Source organism: Aythya fuligula, chromosome 20 (assembly GCF_009819795.1).
Source record: "Aythya fuligula isolate bAytFul2 chromosome 20, bAytFul2.pri, whole genome shotgun sequence".
Classification (NCBI taxonomy): Eukaryota; Metazoa; Chordata; class Aves; order Anseriformes; family Anatidae; genus Aythya; species Aythya fuligula.
In genome coordinates this window covers 11709919-11727833 of record NC_045578.1, presented here as the reverse complement: position 1 = coordinate 11727833, position 17915 = coordinate 11709919, and the positions used below count along the sequence as shown (strand labels likewise).

Here is a 17915-nt window from a genome sequence, read left to right as displayed (position 1 = left end):
AGCATACAAACTTAATCCCCAAGCACATTTATGCTCATACATTAAGTACTCCTTCTGGCAAAAGCCAGTAATTGCATGCTCCTGAAAAGCATGAATACTGCAAGAGGAGACAATCAAAAGAAGCAGAGATTGCACATAATTTCCAGATGTCATCTAATTCTAGCATGTCTTACAAAGACACACTTGTTTTCCTCAAAAGAAATAACGATCAAACAAGAACATGCCAATTACCTACAATCCTGTAACTACACAAATTCACATCAACGGAAATATCCATAATGAAAACTTAATCAATTTAAATGCTGCTCCCAGTTTTCCCCTGAAGATGTATTTCTATCACTGATGAGAAAGGCTGTGATGGTCAAGTGCTCTCAGTTGTACTTACTGAAAATCAGTGACTGAATTAAATTACACACTTGCCATTTATAAAGTTCCCAATAACCTTTGCATGTCTTACATTGGATCTGTAGCATTACTTAAGTAGTGTCCAGTGGGTCTTCAGCTCTGCTCAGAGCATGCTGCATCTTCTCATACATCTTAATTCATTGAAAGATCCCATAAATGATATGCTTTATTAATTGATTTGTTAAATCATGAAAAGTAGTCAGTGCTCTACTCCCTGCATAGCCACTGAGCAAAACCATTTGTCCTAGAGACTGATTAAATTGCAACAAAGCTTTCTGCAACCAGAGTCAATGAACTCATCATTTTCTGGGAACCACAAGTAAATCCAGCTTCAGCAAAAAAACACATATTAACTGGAAAAACAGACCATACTCCTCACATCTTTCCACTGAGACAGTTAAATTCCTCACAGGAACATCATAGAGGACATCTTTCTCTTTTCTACATAATGTTTTTAATGAGAGAATCCAGATTTACCTAGGCTTACAATTTTTGGCTATAAACACTTGGGCTAAGACTGAAATAGCTTTTTACTGCGGCACAGGAGACAATACAGTCAAGCATCCTCCTCATTCTCTCTTTGCCTTCCTCATTTGTATCTGATGGTTGCTAGTCAGAAACATTTCTAAGACTGCTAAATCACTAATTGCTATTCGGTTTTATTAAGCTGTAGCAAAAGCACTTAATATCTGTACTAAAAACACTGCAATAAGATCTATCAGCATTTGGCAGATAACTATGAAGACAAACACAGAGGAGCACATGCAAGGAAAAATCAACAGGTAGCAAATCAGTAGGACTGAATTTGAGAGTGGCAGAGAAAAGAAGGAAATGCCTTTAACTGCCTCACCTGTTAAGAAATCTGATGTATTTAGCAGGGGTGCATCAAGGAAAGTTCCTAACCAGCAGCGTGCATTACAGCCAGTGTTCTTCTTTCTTTTGCACTACTGAAGCAATGAAATTACATGCTGACATAACAAAACATGGTATATGAAATACTGGCTCAGTCTTCTTCTGCCCCACTCCTTACCAACTTCAACTCTTGACTGACAGCCTTGTTCAATAATGGTAAAAACCAGCACAATGAACGAAAAGCTACAGTACGCTTACAGTATACATTAAGCAATGTGCATATATATATATATATATATACATACATATAACGTCTCCCCAGGATATATATAGACACACACACACACATTGTAATGTCACCTGGAAAGACCTCATTGCATCCTTTCAATACTTAAAGAGGCCTTATAAAAAAGATGGAGAGGTACTCTTTACTTAGGTAGATAAGGATAGGACAAATGGGATTAGTCTTAAACTAAAAGAGGATAGATTTACTTTAGACATTAGGAGGAAATTCTTCACTGTAAGGGTAGTGAGGCACTGGAACAGGTCACCCAGAGAAGTTGTGGATTCCCCAGTCCCTGGAGGCATTCAAGGCCAAGCTGGATGGGGCCATGTCCAACCTGATATAGCGAGTGGCATCCCTCCTATGGCAGGGAGTTGAAACTAGGTGATCTTTAAGGTCCCTTCCAACCCAAGCCATTCTATGATGAGCAGTATCAGAATGTAGATGCATCTTACACATAAACCAACTCATCAAATGCTGTTGAGTTGGGTACACTGCCTGTAAAGCCCTTTTGAGCAGTTATGTGTGAATAGAAGTGAAGTAAAAGAAGAAAACAGATGAGAATTCTTTCTTTTACAAAACATTGCAAGAAATTGTTGCTTGTGATGAAGGATACAGAGAAAGTAGAGTTACTGTATGCCGTCTTTGCTTCAGTCATTACTGCTAATGCGTGCCCTCAAGAATCTTTCATTTATGATACCAGGGATAAAGTATGGAGAAAGGAAAATTTTCCCTTGGTTGAGGAGTATCAGTTTAGAGATCATTTACGCAAACTTGATACCACAAATCCATGGACTTGGATCAGAGGCACCCACACATCCTGAGGGAGCTGGAGGATGTTATTGTTAAGTCACCCTCCATCATCTTTGAAAGGCTGTGGAGAAGAGGGGAGGTGCCTGAGGACTGAAAGAAAGCCATTGTCACTCCAGTCTTCTAAAAGGGAAAGAAGTAGTCATGGAAGAAGACAGTCAGTCTGACCTCTATCCCTGGAAAGGTGATGGGACAGCTAATCATGAAGGCCACCTCTAAGTATATGGAAGACAAGAAGGTAATCAGGAGCAGTCAGCATGGATTCACCAAAGAGAAATCACGCTTAATCAACCTGACTGCCTTCTATGATGGGACAACCAAGGATGGAGCCAGTCTCTTTTCAGTTGTGCCCAGCAAGAGGATAAGAGGCAATGGGCACAAACTGAAGCACAGGAAGTTCCAGCTGAATATGAGAACACTTCTTTACTGTGAGAGTGACAGCACTCACTGGAACAGCTTGCCCAGAGAGATTGTGGAGTCTCTTTCTCTGGAGATATTCAAAACCCGTCTGGATGACACCCTACGCAATGTGGTGTAGGTGATCCTACTGAGCAGGGGGGTTGGACTAGATGATCTTGAGAGGTCCCTTCCAACCTTGGCCATTCTGTGATTTTGTTATTCTGTAACTGGCTGGAGAGATGAGCGAAAACATTGGATTTTGTCTGCCTGGACTTCAGCAAGGCTTTTGACGCTGTTTCCTACAACATCCTCGTACATAAGATCAGGAAATGTGGATTAGATGAGTGGACAGTGAGTTTGATTGAGAACTGGCTGAATGGCAGAGCTCACAGGGTTGTGATCAGTGGCAGTCTAGCTGGAGATCTGCAGCTCGTAGCATCACTCAGCAGTCAGTTCTGGCTCCAGTATTGTTTAACTTACCCAACAATGACCTAGATGAAGGGATGGAATGCCTTCTCAGCAAGTTTGCTGTTAACACAAAACTGGGAAGAGTGGCTGGCTGATACCCCAGAGGGCTGCACTGCCATTCAGAGAGACCGAGGCAGGCTGGAGAAGTGGGTGGAGAGGAACCCCATGATGTGCAACAAAAGCAAGTGCAGGGCACTGCACTTGGGGAGGAATAACCCTATGCCCCAGTACAGGTTGGGGGCTGACCTGCTGGAAAGCAGCTCTGTGGAGAAGAACCTGGGGGTCCTGGTGGACAGCAAGCTGGCCATGAGCCAGCAGTGTGCCCTTGCGGCTAAGAAGGCCAATGGTATCGTGGGGTACATCAGGCAAGAGTGTTGCCAGCAGGTCAAGAGAGTTAATCCCCCTCTACTCAGCCCTGCTGAGGCCTCACCTGGAGTACTGTGTCCAGTTCTGGGTTCCCCAGTACAAGAGAAACATGGAGCTCATGGAGAGAGTCCAGCAGAGGGCTGCTAAAATGATTAAGAGACTGGAGCATCTCCCATGTGAGGAAAGGCTGAGGGAACTAGGCCTGTTCAGCCTGGAGAAGGGAAGGCTCAGGGGATCTGATCAATGTATACAAATACAAAAAATGGGAGGGTGTCAAGAGGACAGGGCCAGACTCTTCTCAGTGGTGCCCAGCAACAGGACAAGAGGCAACAGGTCCAAACTGGAACATGGGTAAGACTTCTTTACTGTGATGGTGACAGAGTGCTGAACAAGTTGCCCAGAAAGATTGTGGAGTTTCCTTCCCTGAAGATATTCAAAAGCTGTCCGGACACAATCCTGGGTAATGTGCTTTACATGATCCTGCCTGAGCAGGGAAGTTGGACTAGATGATATCAAGAAGTTCCTTCCAACTTCAACAATTCTGTGATTTCCAAGCACTAAAATATTACTTACATGTCTACATAAAACCTTTAACTATGGGGTATTGTAAATTATACTTCTTTTTAGCATTTACATAATGTCTGACACATAATTGCTTCAATAGTCAGATTTTCTTATTAATGTTAAATTAACATGTAAGGCAACATAACAAGGTAAACATTACCTTGATTTTCTTCCATCTTCTCAATTGTTTCTATCTGTTCAACAAGGTCATTTGAGTTCCATTGGCTCATGCCTATAAGAATGGCACTTTTTCCTTCCACCACCTCTTCTGTAGGAAGAAAAAGGAGAAAGAATAAATTGCAGTGATGAACAAAAGAACAAATATAAGGTTAAAACTACTAACTGTTAGAGAAATATATAAGGTTAAAACTAGTAACTGTCAGAGAAATAAACAGATCATCATGTTTCCAAATGAGAATACATAACAGGTTAGCATATGCAAGATTCTCCAGGAAAGCTTCCTGCTTAGTGATATACCCTGAAATGTACCTATGTGCTACATAATTTTTTTTGTAGGAAAAACAGAGAAAAGAGAGAACTGCTTGCATTTTTGCTCTTACCTTGAGCAAGTCTTTTAAAAACAAAGTTGTGAATAAATCACTCAAGTGTTTAATATCAATAATTAGTCAAAATTCCTCCCTCTTCCCAACCCAGGCAAGCAATGAAGAATGAAGATTAAAACAGCCCTAAAACATGACTTTTTTTTTTTTTTTTACCTAACAGCTGAAAGAAATTTCACATAAACTTCCAGTTTTGCCCAAACCACAGTTCTCCTCCTTTAGTCTCTACAAACTGAGGATACTTACAGTACTGAAGTATCAACATGCCTTTTTTCTTCCATGAAACACATTTTACCTAAAAGACTGAAGCTATTTTCTAACCAGAAATCAGGTAAGTATTGTTTATTCAGTCTTTACAATAGTGCTCTGAAGCAATGTAGTAGGCTGGAAGCCTAAGGATATTCTCTTATATGACTGGGTGGAGCAGAAATGCTTCAGGGGACATGCACTGAAAAAAACAAAGCTTGCTAGTGTCAGTATCACTGTGAACTTCTTGAAAAATTAATAACCTTTTTGTTCTAAAAGCCTCTCACCTGACACAGGAATACAAATGCTGCACTTTCATGTGTATAATTCAGTAACAAGCTTGTGATCCAATAGCAATGTGCACACACACACACACACACACACACACTCGCACACAAAAGAAAAAAAAAAGATTTTCTGTGGGTCATGCAGGTAAAAACGCTGCAATTAAACTATTCAAGTAGTAACTATCTAGTACTGACGTAATTATATTAATATAATACAAATGGATTATATCCTTATACTTATTCAGGAAACGAAATGTGCTATACTATAGGGTAGTTAAAGTATTCTATAACAGTCAAACTATATGAACTTCTCAGAATGTGAACATGAACATTTTCCAAGATGCAAGGAAAACCTCAGTCAACATCCTGGGACTTTTATCAGCCATATAATTGTAGTTCAACATTCACCTCAGCCTGAAAATAGAGCTCTAAATGTGGCCCATTACTATAAACATTTCTAAGTTTATTATGTATCAAATTTTAACATGTAATCAAAAGAAGTATCTTCCTACACTAGACAGGCCTGAAGTGAAAGTATATCTCTAAAAGTCAACGTTAAACCATCAATACTAGCTTGTAGATTTCAATATACTAAAATTCTGACTTTACAACATTTAAAAGGCATGGCAGAGGGAAGAAAGGACTCAGAGACCTCTTTACAAGCATGTTTTTTTCCTTTTCTCAGAAGCCACCTGTGCTATACAAAGCTTTAAAGTTTCATCTAGGTGCACAGAGACATCTAGGAGCACCTGAGAAAACAGACCAACACCCTCCTCCCTCCTTGAGCAAACTTCCTATCAAGGTGGTTGTAGCGAGTGATGAGGTCTCCCCTCAGACTCCTTTTCTCCATACTAAACCACCTTAGTTCCCTCAGCCACTCCTCATCAGTCTTGCTTTACATAGTCCATATACCAATTTTGTTGCTCTTCTCTGCACATGCTCAAGCAACTTCATATACCTTTTTTACTGAGAGGCCCGAAACTGAACACGATATTTGAGGTGCAGTCTCACCATGCTGCATACAAGGGGACAATCACTTCCCCAGTCCTTCTAGTGACACTATTTCTAATGCATCACACCTTGTTCACACACAGCTCAAACTTCACCCTGGTAGGACATTCAGTATACAGAGAAAATATCTTTAGTGATCATCATTTAACTGAGGAAAATCTGCTGGTTCCCATGCAATAAAGTAATAATAAGAAAATCCAACATGGTAGCGTAACTCAGTCCTGCCATGAACTGAGAGCTTTGTGACTGACATATTCCATGCCACATAGAAAGCAGGCAACAAGGGAGAGGTGCGCAGAAGAAAACAGTAAGATATTACTTCTCCCTTTCTCTATGGATTTCACTAAAGTAAGCAGCTAGCCAGGGCAGATGAATCGACTGTCAACACATATACAGCTGTTCAGATCGTAAACACAGGTGTTTAATTCTGTGTTTACAAGGTAGTCAGATAGAACTTTATTTGAGTAAATGGGGTTTGACCCCAGCTGTTTATCATATTGTTACCCACCGTTTAACAGACCAGTGGCACACACTGTAGAAATAAAGGAGACCATTTCCTCATTACTTTTCTTCTGAAAATCTGCCTGAACTTAATTTGAAAAACATTTTGCAAGCTAACTGCAAAGTGATCAAAAGTTGGAAATACTTGGGTCAAACTCCTGGTACAGTGGGTAATCACTGTTTATCAACATTTCAGTCTCTTGCAAAATGTCTTTAAAGTCCATCCTATGACTATCCTCACTTGAATTCAGACCACATTCAGTAAATTTCAAGTACATTTCTTTTATCATTAGTCTACGATCCATGCCTCAGCAACTCCAAAAATGGCAATCATCATACTGACCTTCAAAGCATTCTTGAACAATGGATGTTGACAATTCAAAAGAATATCCCATCAGGCACAGCGAATGATCATACTCCCAAAAGAGAGCCCAATAAAATATTTTGCAAACAAATAAACTACCTCATCTAACTTGTATGAATCATCGCCATTTTAGTTCTCTCTAAACAAAATTTTAAGTATGAGTTAGTGCTTAAAGTTACAATACCCGCTTCACAGGGAACATAGAAACTGCTGAAATCTGTAAGACAGCTGGTTTAAACTACATGGCAAGTCACTACTGAAATGCACAAAGGCAACTTGGAGAAAAATCAACAGAGGCTGTTTTTCATTTCTACTTCCATCTCTTCCACTCACTAAAGCTTAGGATTTCAATACAGCCTGAACGATTTAGCCATCCTGTTCTCACTGAACATAGAACAGAAACAGAGCACCATCTCTCACTCTTCATCTTCTACGTCTTCCACAGACACACTTAATTTTGATCCACGTAAGAAGTTTCTCTCATATTAAATTCTCATCTCTCACTAGAAGTCTGTTACTAGAGCATTAACAACTGGCTAGCAGATGTTGTTCATTATCTATACATAGCAGTCACATTTTATTTCAAGTAATGGTTATAAAAAGGACAGCTATTGTTATCAGGAGCATTTCAGACTACATAAACTACCCTGACATTAAACAATTAAAAAGTATTTAATGAAAGCTGTATTATACACTAAAATCAATAGTGCTCAAGAACTAAGAATATTGTGACATTTCTCCCAAATGCATTTAAAACATAGTATGCGGAGTACTGTATAAACACACTTATCCTCTTCCTTCCAAACCTTGGAAATCATCCTGCTATAGAACGGCTGATTCAGTAGACAGCATTAGAAATCTAAAAAAATACTGAACAGACATTCTGATTCAAAAGCAGTTTATCTCAAAAAAAGATGATCTGAGAAAATGGAGGCAGTAGAGTGGAAAAGGGAAGTTTTGGGATTGTCTTCTCCATTCCAAAATTCCATCAATTGCATACCAAACGTGCTAGCACATGGAATACAGCATGCCAGGCCCAGAACTGTTGTTGACATAAAACAGGACCTATTTCAGTTGGGCCTGAGCAACTCCTGCTATATCCTGTTCTAAGAATTTCAGAGTGAGTGAGGTTTTGGGAGGGAAGGTTCCATAAGCTTTTGAATCATTGGAGTTTAACAGAAATGTGGAGATTGTTCTTAAGCATTAATTTTGCTAGGAGCATGGGATGCTTTTCAAAAATTAGGGATAAGACCTCATCCCTCCCCTCTTTCCCATCTTTCTAGTTTGGGTGGTTGTTAATTTATGTAACCTTCAGTATTCTTGATTTTCAGAGCTAAGTTACTCTGGAAGAAAAAAAAAGAAAAAAACACCTTCAAGACAGCCACCCCAAATTCCCAAATTTATGGCATTTACACAGCCAGATTTATTTATTTATTTATTTATTTATTTATTTATTTATTTTTAGTGTGACAGGCCATTTTTCTCCAAAAAGAATCTAGACTAAGTTCAGTGAACTACAAGGTTCCTTTAACACCCATGAACCCTGGGAAGAGGATATCTCTTCTCACATTCATTGTGTCAATCTGATATGCTACTAAATTATTGCTCATACAAAAATGTCATCATCTGCACTGAACAAAATGGGAAACATATCACATTTTATCACTCTTTGGGTAAATTCACAGCACATCACAGTCATCAATAATAAAAGTATATGATGTTTCAAAAATGTATTTTAAAATACTTAAACTGGTGTTGTCATGATTGTATTTTATCTGCTATGGAACAACTCAATTCCAGCATCAAATTTGCCATTTATAAAAGAGACTTTATTGGCTTTAAATTACACAGCTAATTCACCGTAACCACGAATAGAACTATCTGGTTTTACGCAACAGCTAAAAAAGATTTGTGAACAGGGATGTTGAGAAGACTGTTGCACACAGTTTGCACTGAAATATCTGGAAACTTTAATACCTATCTTTGTGCCTTGGAAAGTCCTGTGAGCAGTGAAGGTGATGCAAGGCTGCACATGGTGTCCATAGATTGCAAACACCAGAAGACTAAGAACTGCTCTAATATCACAGACGTGGGTGTAGTACTAGAAGCAATCACTTGGTCTCTTTCAAACAGATGGTAAATCACACATTTATTATTGGTAACTCTAGAAATTTATTCATACATCATCAAAAATGAATGTATCACATGGAAAACGACCTGCTTACAGAAGTGTCTGCCACTAATATTTAAACTCACTAAGCAGGGGGAAACAAACACCGAGGCAGGCAAAGATTAATTTCTTAATATTAAGACATTCAGTACACATTTTTGCAACACAGTCTTTTCTTAAGATGTCGGTACTTTAGTGAATGAGGGACAGCATCATCATACATTAAGAGTTTTTTTCTAAGCACAACAGAACTTTACATCCCACTGTTGCCATTGAACACACTCATGCTGAGAAACATTTAGATCCTCCAAACTTCCACTTTAGTTCAAGGCAGCACTGTCAAATAATATGCAAGTTTCTCAGCAGAGCAGTTTAAAATTAAATAAATTAGACCAGTGGGTCTATTTTCAGGAGAGCATGATGCAGCAAATTAAAAGCAACACTTAAATAGCAGAAAGCTACCATAGCCTCTTTCATGATTAAGAACCTTGACAAAGCACAGGCAAAGCCTGGCTTGAAATACACAGCACATAGCTATCGGCTTCCTCTTTTTATGAACACAGCAATACAGATGCCAGTTCTCTAAAGATCAATTTAAGAAAACAGAAATAACAACCAAAGTTTTTAAACAGACTAAATAAATTCATCTGGAAAAAATGATGCTGCTGTATTACATGCCACCTCTTTGATCTTTAGTAGAGCTGTAAGCAGATTTTGGATTGTAACATCTGTTACATGCTTAGGAGGGAAGAAGGGGTTTTGTATCCCTGTTAAAAGTGCCCCCACAGTCTGATTTAGAAACTTATTGCACTCAGTGAAGGAATGATGAAGAAGATATTTTAATGGTTGGTCAGTTCTCATCTGGTCGACAACTTTAGATCAAAAATAACTGGAAGTTGAGTTCAACTGAACTTGAACTAGGTTAGACAGTAGTTACAAGATCTCCTGTGAACAGCAATGCTACCATTCACATCGTATCACAAATGTGGTATTTATTAACCGTTAACTTTGTTTCCAAGAGAATCCACACAAAAACAAAACAAAACAAAACAAAAACACAAAACACCTTGCAGGTACTTTACTAATAACTATCATAAACATTAGGAGGAAATTCTTCACTGTATGAGGCACTGGAACAGCGTGTCCTGAGAAGTTGTGGATGCCCCAACCCTGGAAGTGTTCAAGGCCAGGCTGGATGGGGCCATGGCCAGCATGAACTAGTGGGATCCATCCCTGCCTATGGCAGGAGGGTTGGAGTTAGATGATATTTACGATCCGTTCCAACCCAAGCCATTCTGTGATTCTATGATTCTATAATAAGGCTAATACTAATTATATCTGTGTAGAAACAGTTTGTTTTGGAAAATAATATTGCAATTTTAGTCTCACAGAAATAAGTCAGAGATTTATCAGTTGGTTCAGAGTTTTGGGGTTTTCCCCTGGTGGAGTGAGATCAGTATAATGCAGCAAGATGCATCTTCTTCAAAGCTATCTTACAAACCAGTCAAGAGCACAGAGCTGATCTCCCCAGAAAAAGCTGTTTAGTTTTCACTGTTCTCCTCTTACCCATGCATTTTTAAAGCAACTAATAAACCCTGACAAAACAGCTCCTCTATGCTGAATTTCAACTCAGGCTTATGCCAACATGAAAACACAAGATGTGGCCATGTTTGGTTGCCAACCATTCCTGCAACAATCCCACCCACAAAGGAAACAAAAAACATACTGAAATACAGAATACACTGCATCACAGCAGACATTTAATGCCAAATACTGCCTTATAAGCACTTACTACCATTTTCAGTACCACCATGCATCTCCAGACACCCAAACAGCAATGACACTGAAGCCAAAGCAGTCCCATAAAAGAAAATGTATTTCCTCAGAACAAGGTCTCATTCAAGAAAAACAGAATGCTGGGAAATGATATTTATTATAGAGAGAAAATCCAGCAGATGGAGAAACTCAATGACAATCTTAGCTATCAGAAGTAATATATCCATTTCCTTTGCAAAGCATCAGATTTTATTGCACTCAGAAATCAGCAGAACATCTGCTAAGCATGCCGTTATCTGAAACAACCAAACTAAAAATAAAAAGCATACCCAAACCGAAACCAAATTCCCCATGGGACAGTTGAGTTTTCCAGTTTGGATTAGGTTAACTTTAAACTAGAAGAGAAATCTCAACAAATATGGAAGGGGAGGGATATGATATTCCCTCTCCCTTTGACCAAATACTTAATATTGGTATTAAGTACTTAATGAATCCAACTTTCCACAAAAGATAAATGACATTCTACAAGTTTATTCCATTACCCTTTACCCCTGACTTCCAGGTAACATGAGGATGTAACTACGACCACAATAGGTCACATTATGAAAGATCCTATAGCTGTATTTCAAAGTAGTAGCAAAATAATTTCTCTCCTATGGGTTATTCTCTTCAGAAAAGCAAATGAAATAGATCAGAAAAGCATTAGGTTTGGGTCACACAAACAAAAGCAAAACTAGACTCTCCATCTTGCCCTGTGCATGCACACAAACTACAACCTCTACTCTCACTTCAGAATGAAACTTGGCACCTTAAAAAAAGATGCCAAAGTTCAGGGTCTCATTAGATACACAGGGAGTGTTGTATTTTGGATTCTCCTGATTAAAACCACAAGCATTAAAATATTGCTGCTTCTTGAACAAGCAGAACTTCCAGGCACATCAGTCAACATTTTGCCAGTAGAAAATCTAGGCCATGAATTTTAAAGGCTGGCCATCAGTAACACAGACACTCATGGCCATCATCAGAGCTATAAAACAGAGCACTTAACTCTAACATCATATATTACCTGACCTGTAAACAAGCTGGGCCCAAGAGACCCCACAAAGCTATGGACTTCTGCAGACATGCTTCTTCTGACACCAGATGCAGCTCATTCATCCACACCAGTACTTCACCAATCTCCCATAAATTTAGGCCCACTCATAAATCCTTGTAACAAGATCTTATTCTATTATTATTTTTTTCTTCTATATCTCAGTCAGTTGCGGACAACGTTGTCAGTCCATTCCTAAAGAAGCTCAACTACTTGCTGCAAAACTGGAAAGAATGAGGAGAGGAGGACAAAAGCGTGCACTGACCTCGCGCATCAAAGAATTCATCATCGGAGCTCTCCACAGAGTCTTTGAGGACATTCTGCATGTGCCACTGAGCACCACTGAATCGGCGCAGACCACCTGGAAATACAGAGAGACTCACATTAACCAAAGGGAATGCTCACCTGAGCTCCAGGCTTCAAAGAAAAAAAAATACATTAACTAACAGCTTGTGTAGATGGCTCAAGAGGATCCACTTGGTCAGGACACATACTTTAATCTCAAAAAGACAGCCAGAATTTTCCAGATACACTCTGAATGCTATTTTCTTACTCTTTGTAGTAGCAATATTAAAAAAAAAAATAAAAAAAATAATAATAATAAAAAAAATCCAATTAAACAGCAGCTTCCTGGAGAAGAACTACAACTAGCCTGACTCATAATCAATAACAGTGCTGGCCCCACAAAGAAAGCTTGTGCCTCCAGCAACCTTGGAGTTTTGACACAGAATGTGAATGGAAGGCAGGGAAAAATATCACAAATCCACAGGGGAAAATTCTGGCCACCAAAAAAGCCCTTGGCAGCACCAGTTTTATAATACTGCACTAGGAATGCTTCTAGATTTAGAAGCAACTTAAACACAGCCACAGTCAACAGCAGAAATCTGTGCAAGCTAGCTGCAGTTCTTCACACCCGTATTTATTTGCTGGCTGGACTGCAATTGCATTGCCCTAGTGCATTAGTCTTACTCAGTCTGCTTCATTCTGTGCCAACAGCTTAGCATTAGCCATCCTCATAGGACTCTATTAACATCCCCTGATTGCATTAAACACTGGCATTGCCTGGACTCATTGATTTCATTTACAGTGTCAACTGCTGCATATTCTATTATTTCATTTCGGAGAAGGAAAAGAGCAGACCTACTTCAAAATACAGACTACCTCCTTGGTGATGACATTTGTTCCTTCTAAGTCAATTAACTTTCTCTTCAAATACCAGATTTGCTGACTGGTTCTTAGCAGCCAGACTTCAGCAATTTTTACAAGCAGGGCAGCAGCTAACATTTCATTTTAGCTGTTCAGTACCAGAGTTTCCGAGGATGGGGAAGCTATCTATAAATGCAATGAGTTTAACAGAAACCCACTACATCAGTAATTTGCAATTCATTCACAGTAGCTGAACTAGAGGCACATGTACTAGTTTCCAGAGGCTGTTTAGGCAACACACCAGACTGACAGTAGGAGACAAGGGGAATATTTTCACACAGCAGACAGTCCACAGAAATGCATTGTGTCTTTTCCTCTAGAAGAAGCAGAAGCAAAGCTTCCTATCTAAACTGCCTTCTTTTGCACAGTACCGCAGGTTGCTACACTCACCTGTTACACAGGCAGCTGACTGTGTTTGCCCTGAGCACATAGGCACAGTAACAGCTAGTAAGAAGACCAAAGCAGATCTGGCAGTAGTGTGCAGAGAAGCTGAATTCTCTGTTTACACTCCTGTATGGTTCTAACTTGGTGGAAAGCGAATTCAACTTTTACTTTTTCTGTTGCAGAGCAGGACATGTGCATGAATACAGGCAGGCTAATACACTTTAATTGTAAACTAATGCACCACTCTTAAGATTGCACCAACCACTGATCAGTTTACAGACTGGACTGGCATTGATGGGAGAAGGTACAAGGAATAGAAATGCCAGCAAGAAAAAAAACAAACACAACAACAACAACAAAAAAAACCACCATCAAGTCTAATCATTGCCTAACACTACTATGTCCACCACTAAACCACATCCCTAAGCACAATGTCTGAAATATCTAATACCTACAACTATCTAACTTAAACCTCTTCTTGCACAACTTGAGGCCATTTCCTTGCATCCTAAAGAGAACACTTGTGTTTGAGCCAACTACGACACTAACAAATTGGAAGCTTCTCATCTCCTCTAGCTACTCTCACAGCTGCAACCACCTCATTATAAAACTGCGTGGTTAAATTACAGTTTTAACAGACTTGTGACTCTAGGCCAGGTATATGTGCCAATACAGACTATAATCCTGCCAGATGTCATCTGAATACTTAATTTTATGCACATATTTAATCCAACTGAAATCAGTAGAACCATTAACGTTGCAGGAATTCATAGTACTTTCCCCATCCTATACCTGATTTTTCTGGTTTCTATTTCAGTTTCCATTCTGATTTTTTTTGTTGTTGTTGTTGCTTTGGTTGTGTGTTTTTTTTTTTTTGTTGATTATTTTTAATTCATTGGGTTTCATGTTGATACACATTTCCTCTGAAATAGTTAAGTCAGTACAGAAGTTTTGATGAAGGTCACATTTGAAGAAATGAGCACAGAAAAGGCCCTTCTTTATGTGAACTTGGACTTGCAGATATTAGCCTGACTGTTACAGGGAAAGGTGTGGAGATCAGAGGAAGAAACAAATAGCAATAAACTTTCTGACCTTCCCATTGTTAGTAAGGTACCTCCATTCTTTTGGCTAAAGATGTTTAATATTTTCTTCTCATGCTTCTTAGTTTAGTAATAACTTCACTGAAAGGCCACAACCTGAGACCTCTTTTACTGCATCTTAGGTGAAAATGCTTTTTATTGGGACTCCTTCCCATCTTCCTCCCAATGAATAGATACGACTATGCACTACTACAGATCAAATGGTACTCATAGTTGTCTCTACATTACTGAAATTCAATTTCATTTTTGCATTATACACTGTGATTCAGAAAAGCAATGACAAGTACTTTACAGATTCTTGGTAGTTTATTGCCAACATCCATTCTAATTTCATAGTGTTTGATTTCCATTATCACATCAAACAACTGATTTGTGTGAGGATACAGTTGACAGATTTTTTTTGTTAGGCTGTAGTACACGGGGGAAAAAGAAGGCAAGGGGTTTGAACCCTAGTGAATATGTAACACCTAAAACATATGGCAGCTCATTCAGAACTCTGCAGAACTGCCCAATTCACACCTTAGCAGCAATGCAGAATGTTCACAACAACCTTGAAACGGAGAATATTAAAGTGACCACTGCTTTAATATTTCAGTAATTAATTGACCACTGTTTTACATTAAAGGTAGTTAATTCATCAGAGCAAAACTCAAACATACACTTAAACTCAGATCCCTTTGTCTTGTGAAAGTGTTGCTCTGCTTGATTTACATTGGAGGTATTATTTAACACAGTAAATATGTTGCCTGGCTTCTGGATCTGGCTAGAAATTTAAAATTAAAAAGCACAAGTTGTTTTTTCCATTTGCAAAGAGATGCTGGGTAGATGGAATGACCGTTGCTGTTGACATTGACTGCTGTTGCATAATACTTCTTTCTGTTCTGCTGGTTTCAGATGCATCCTGCCTACCCAAAAAGTGATTTAACTGAACTACCCACACAGTGTTACCTAGTGACTACATAGTTAAGTCTTACTGGAGGTTAAAATTACCCACTGTTATTTTCTAGTTATGTTTTCTTTCTTCTTTAGCAAACATGAAATTGAAGATGTACTTTAAAATATGTGAATGTTAACTACTGGAGGCCCTCCTTGGACTCAAGAGCTCAGGCAAGAAAGAGGGAGATATGGATACTCCCTCCAATTATTCCAGGGTAAAAACTGATGTTCAAAGAAAGCCCTCACACACGATGGAAGGTGGCCAGAGCAGGAGTCCAGGATGGAGCAGGTGGTTGGTCAGATGAGGAGGCTGAAGTGGTGCAGGAGGCCAAGGGGGAGAGTGCACAATGCCAAGGAAATATCAGGAGTCCAGAGGTGGAGTGTCATGGGAGAATGGGAGAGGAAAATCAGACTGGCAGGTCAAGCTGGTGAGGAAAATAAAGAGCTGGGCTGGAGGGGCAAACAAAGGAGTGGGAGGCCAAAGTGGAAAGGAAGGCCAATAAGGGAGTGGGCAGTGGGGCTCCAACCAGTCTAAATGGTAGCTGCTTACAAGGGATATGATCTTATTGCCTTCCTCCCACGAGGGAGAGCACTCACATGCCCCTGTGGTTGAGCCTGGAAATCTAGCAGAAATGTTCCAAAATTTTAAAATAATGAAGTTTTCCACCTCTTTTGTTCCCAGAACAAGACTGCAGAAGAGCTGTTGAAGCTTGTGAGCTGGCCTAGAAAAGAGGTGGAGATACACAAGATTCCCCCTGTTGTCAGCAAGGCACCAGATCAAACTACATTTTGCATTCAGGAACTTGCAGCACGCCAAGTACAGGCACTTCTGTAATCTGCATATGCTTACAGTCCTATGAATTGCAGATGTGGAAGTATTGCTGGCACTTTGGAAAGAGGACAGAAGGGGGGTTAATCAGGAAAAATTAAACAGTGGACAGGAGTGGGAACTTCGACAACAAGAATTAGGAGCAAGATCCTGGTTTAACAGGCAAGAAGATGAAAGGCAAGGGGGCAGGAATATGTAGGTGGGGAAAAAAAAGAATTTAAAAAAATGGTCATCTTGAAAGAGGAATCAAGTAAGCAGGGGTCTAGAGTAAGCAAAGTCATTATGTTTATCAGAGAAACTGAAGCCCAGAGAAGAGATGTAAACAGAATTTCTCTGAGAGCAGACCTGGGCTGACAGAGGCAGGGTACTAAGACTGGGTTTCTAACAGGCACGGAAAGGGCTGACAGATACAAACAGGCAAGAATTGAGGGCTGAAGGGAAGCATTAACAGCAGAATGAAATCATCAGAAAGTAAGCAGCTTGGGACAAGAAGTGGAGAAGAGAAGCAGCTTGAAGATAGTGTTGGATGGACAACAGAAAAGCTAAAAACAGCAAAGGGCCTGGGCACCCATTTATTCTCATAGTGGCTGCACCTGTCCCTACATAAAAAATAAAAAGGAGAGCGAAGAGCCTAGTTGACTCAGCCACAGATACACTACAAATACACAGATAGAAGGCAGAAAATGTCCGTGTGAAATGCAAGTTCCCATGTTAAGAAGTGAAAGGGCTAATTGGAGAAACAGTCCAGACACCACTGTGGGCTAAGTACCCAATATAACCAACTTCTCTCTCCTATTTCCTCACTCAGTGCCTTTCTACTAATAGCACTTTAGCAATGACAAGTCCCTGGCTACCTACTCTGTACATCCTTCAACTGACAGTTCTGCAACAGATGGTATGGACAGGCATATATTTGTTCACCGAGCACAGGAAACAAAACAACAACAACCACAAAAAAAAAGAAGCTAAGCCATGCAGGCCTTTCATCCCCTATTTTAAGGTACCAGTGGCATTTTCTGTCTTGCACCTTATGGCATTACTGATGAGATGAAAGAACAGAGAGGAGGTTGAACATGGTGGTTCACGCTCCAAATCCTAGATCAAGCTTTCCTATAAATACGGTACATCTTTTAGAGCTGTTTCTTGATGCTTCAGATGCCAGATCTCCCACAGCAGAAATTAACTTTACCCTTTTTCTTAGCAGCTTCACCACCTCCTCCAAACTCACTCCTCAAAACCAGGGAACATATGAATATTCTCTAACCTTTCCCTGAAATGACTGTAGGTGGACTGCCTGCATCACAT

General features: G+C 39.6%; 1 protein-coding gene across 2 annotated transcripts in view; it reads right to left on the bottom strand.

Moving 5' to 3' along the window:
• The window catches only part of PITPNM3 (PITPNM family member 3), a 77135-nt gene that overhangs the window by 56577 nt on the left and 2643 nt on the right, over positions 1 to 17915 (bottom strand). For both annotated transcript variants that reach the window (XM_032201217.1, XM_032201218.1), the window contains exons 2-3: positions 12421 to 12516; positions 4308 to 4415 (exon numbers count right to left, since the gene is read on the bottom strand). In XM_032201217.1, coding sequence (XP_032057108.1) covers positions 4308 to 4415; positions 12421 to 12516 — 204 coding nt within the window. The remainder of the gene's footprint in view (positions 1 to 4307; positions 4416 to 12420; positions 12517 to 17915) is intronic.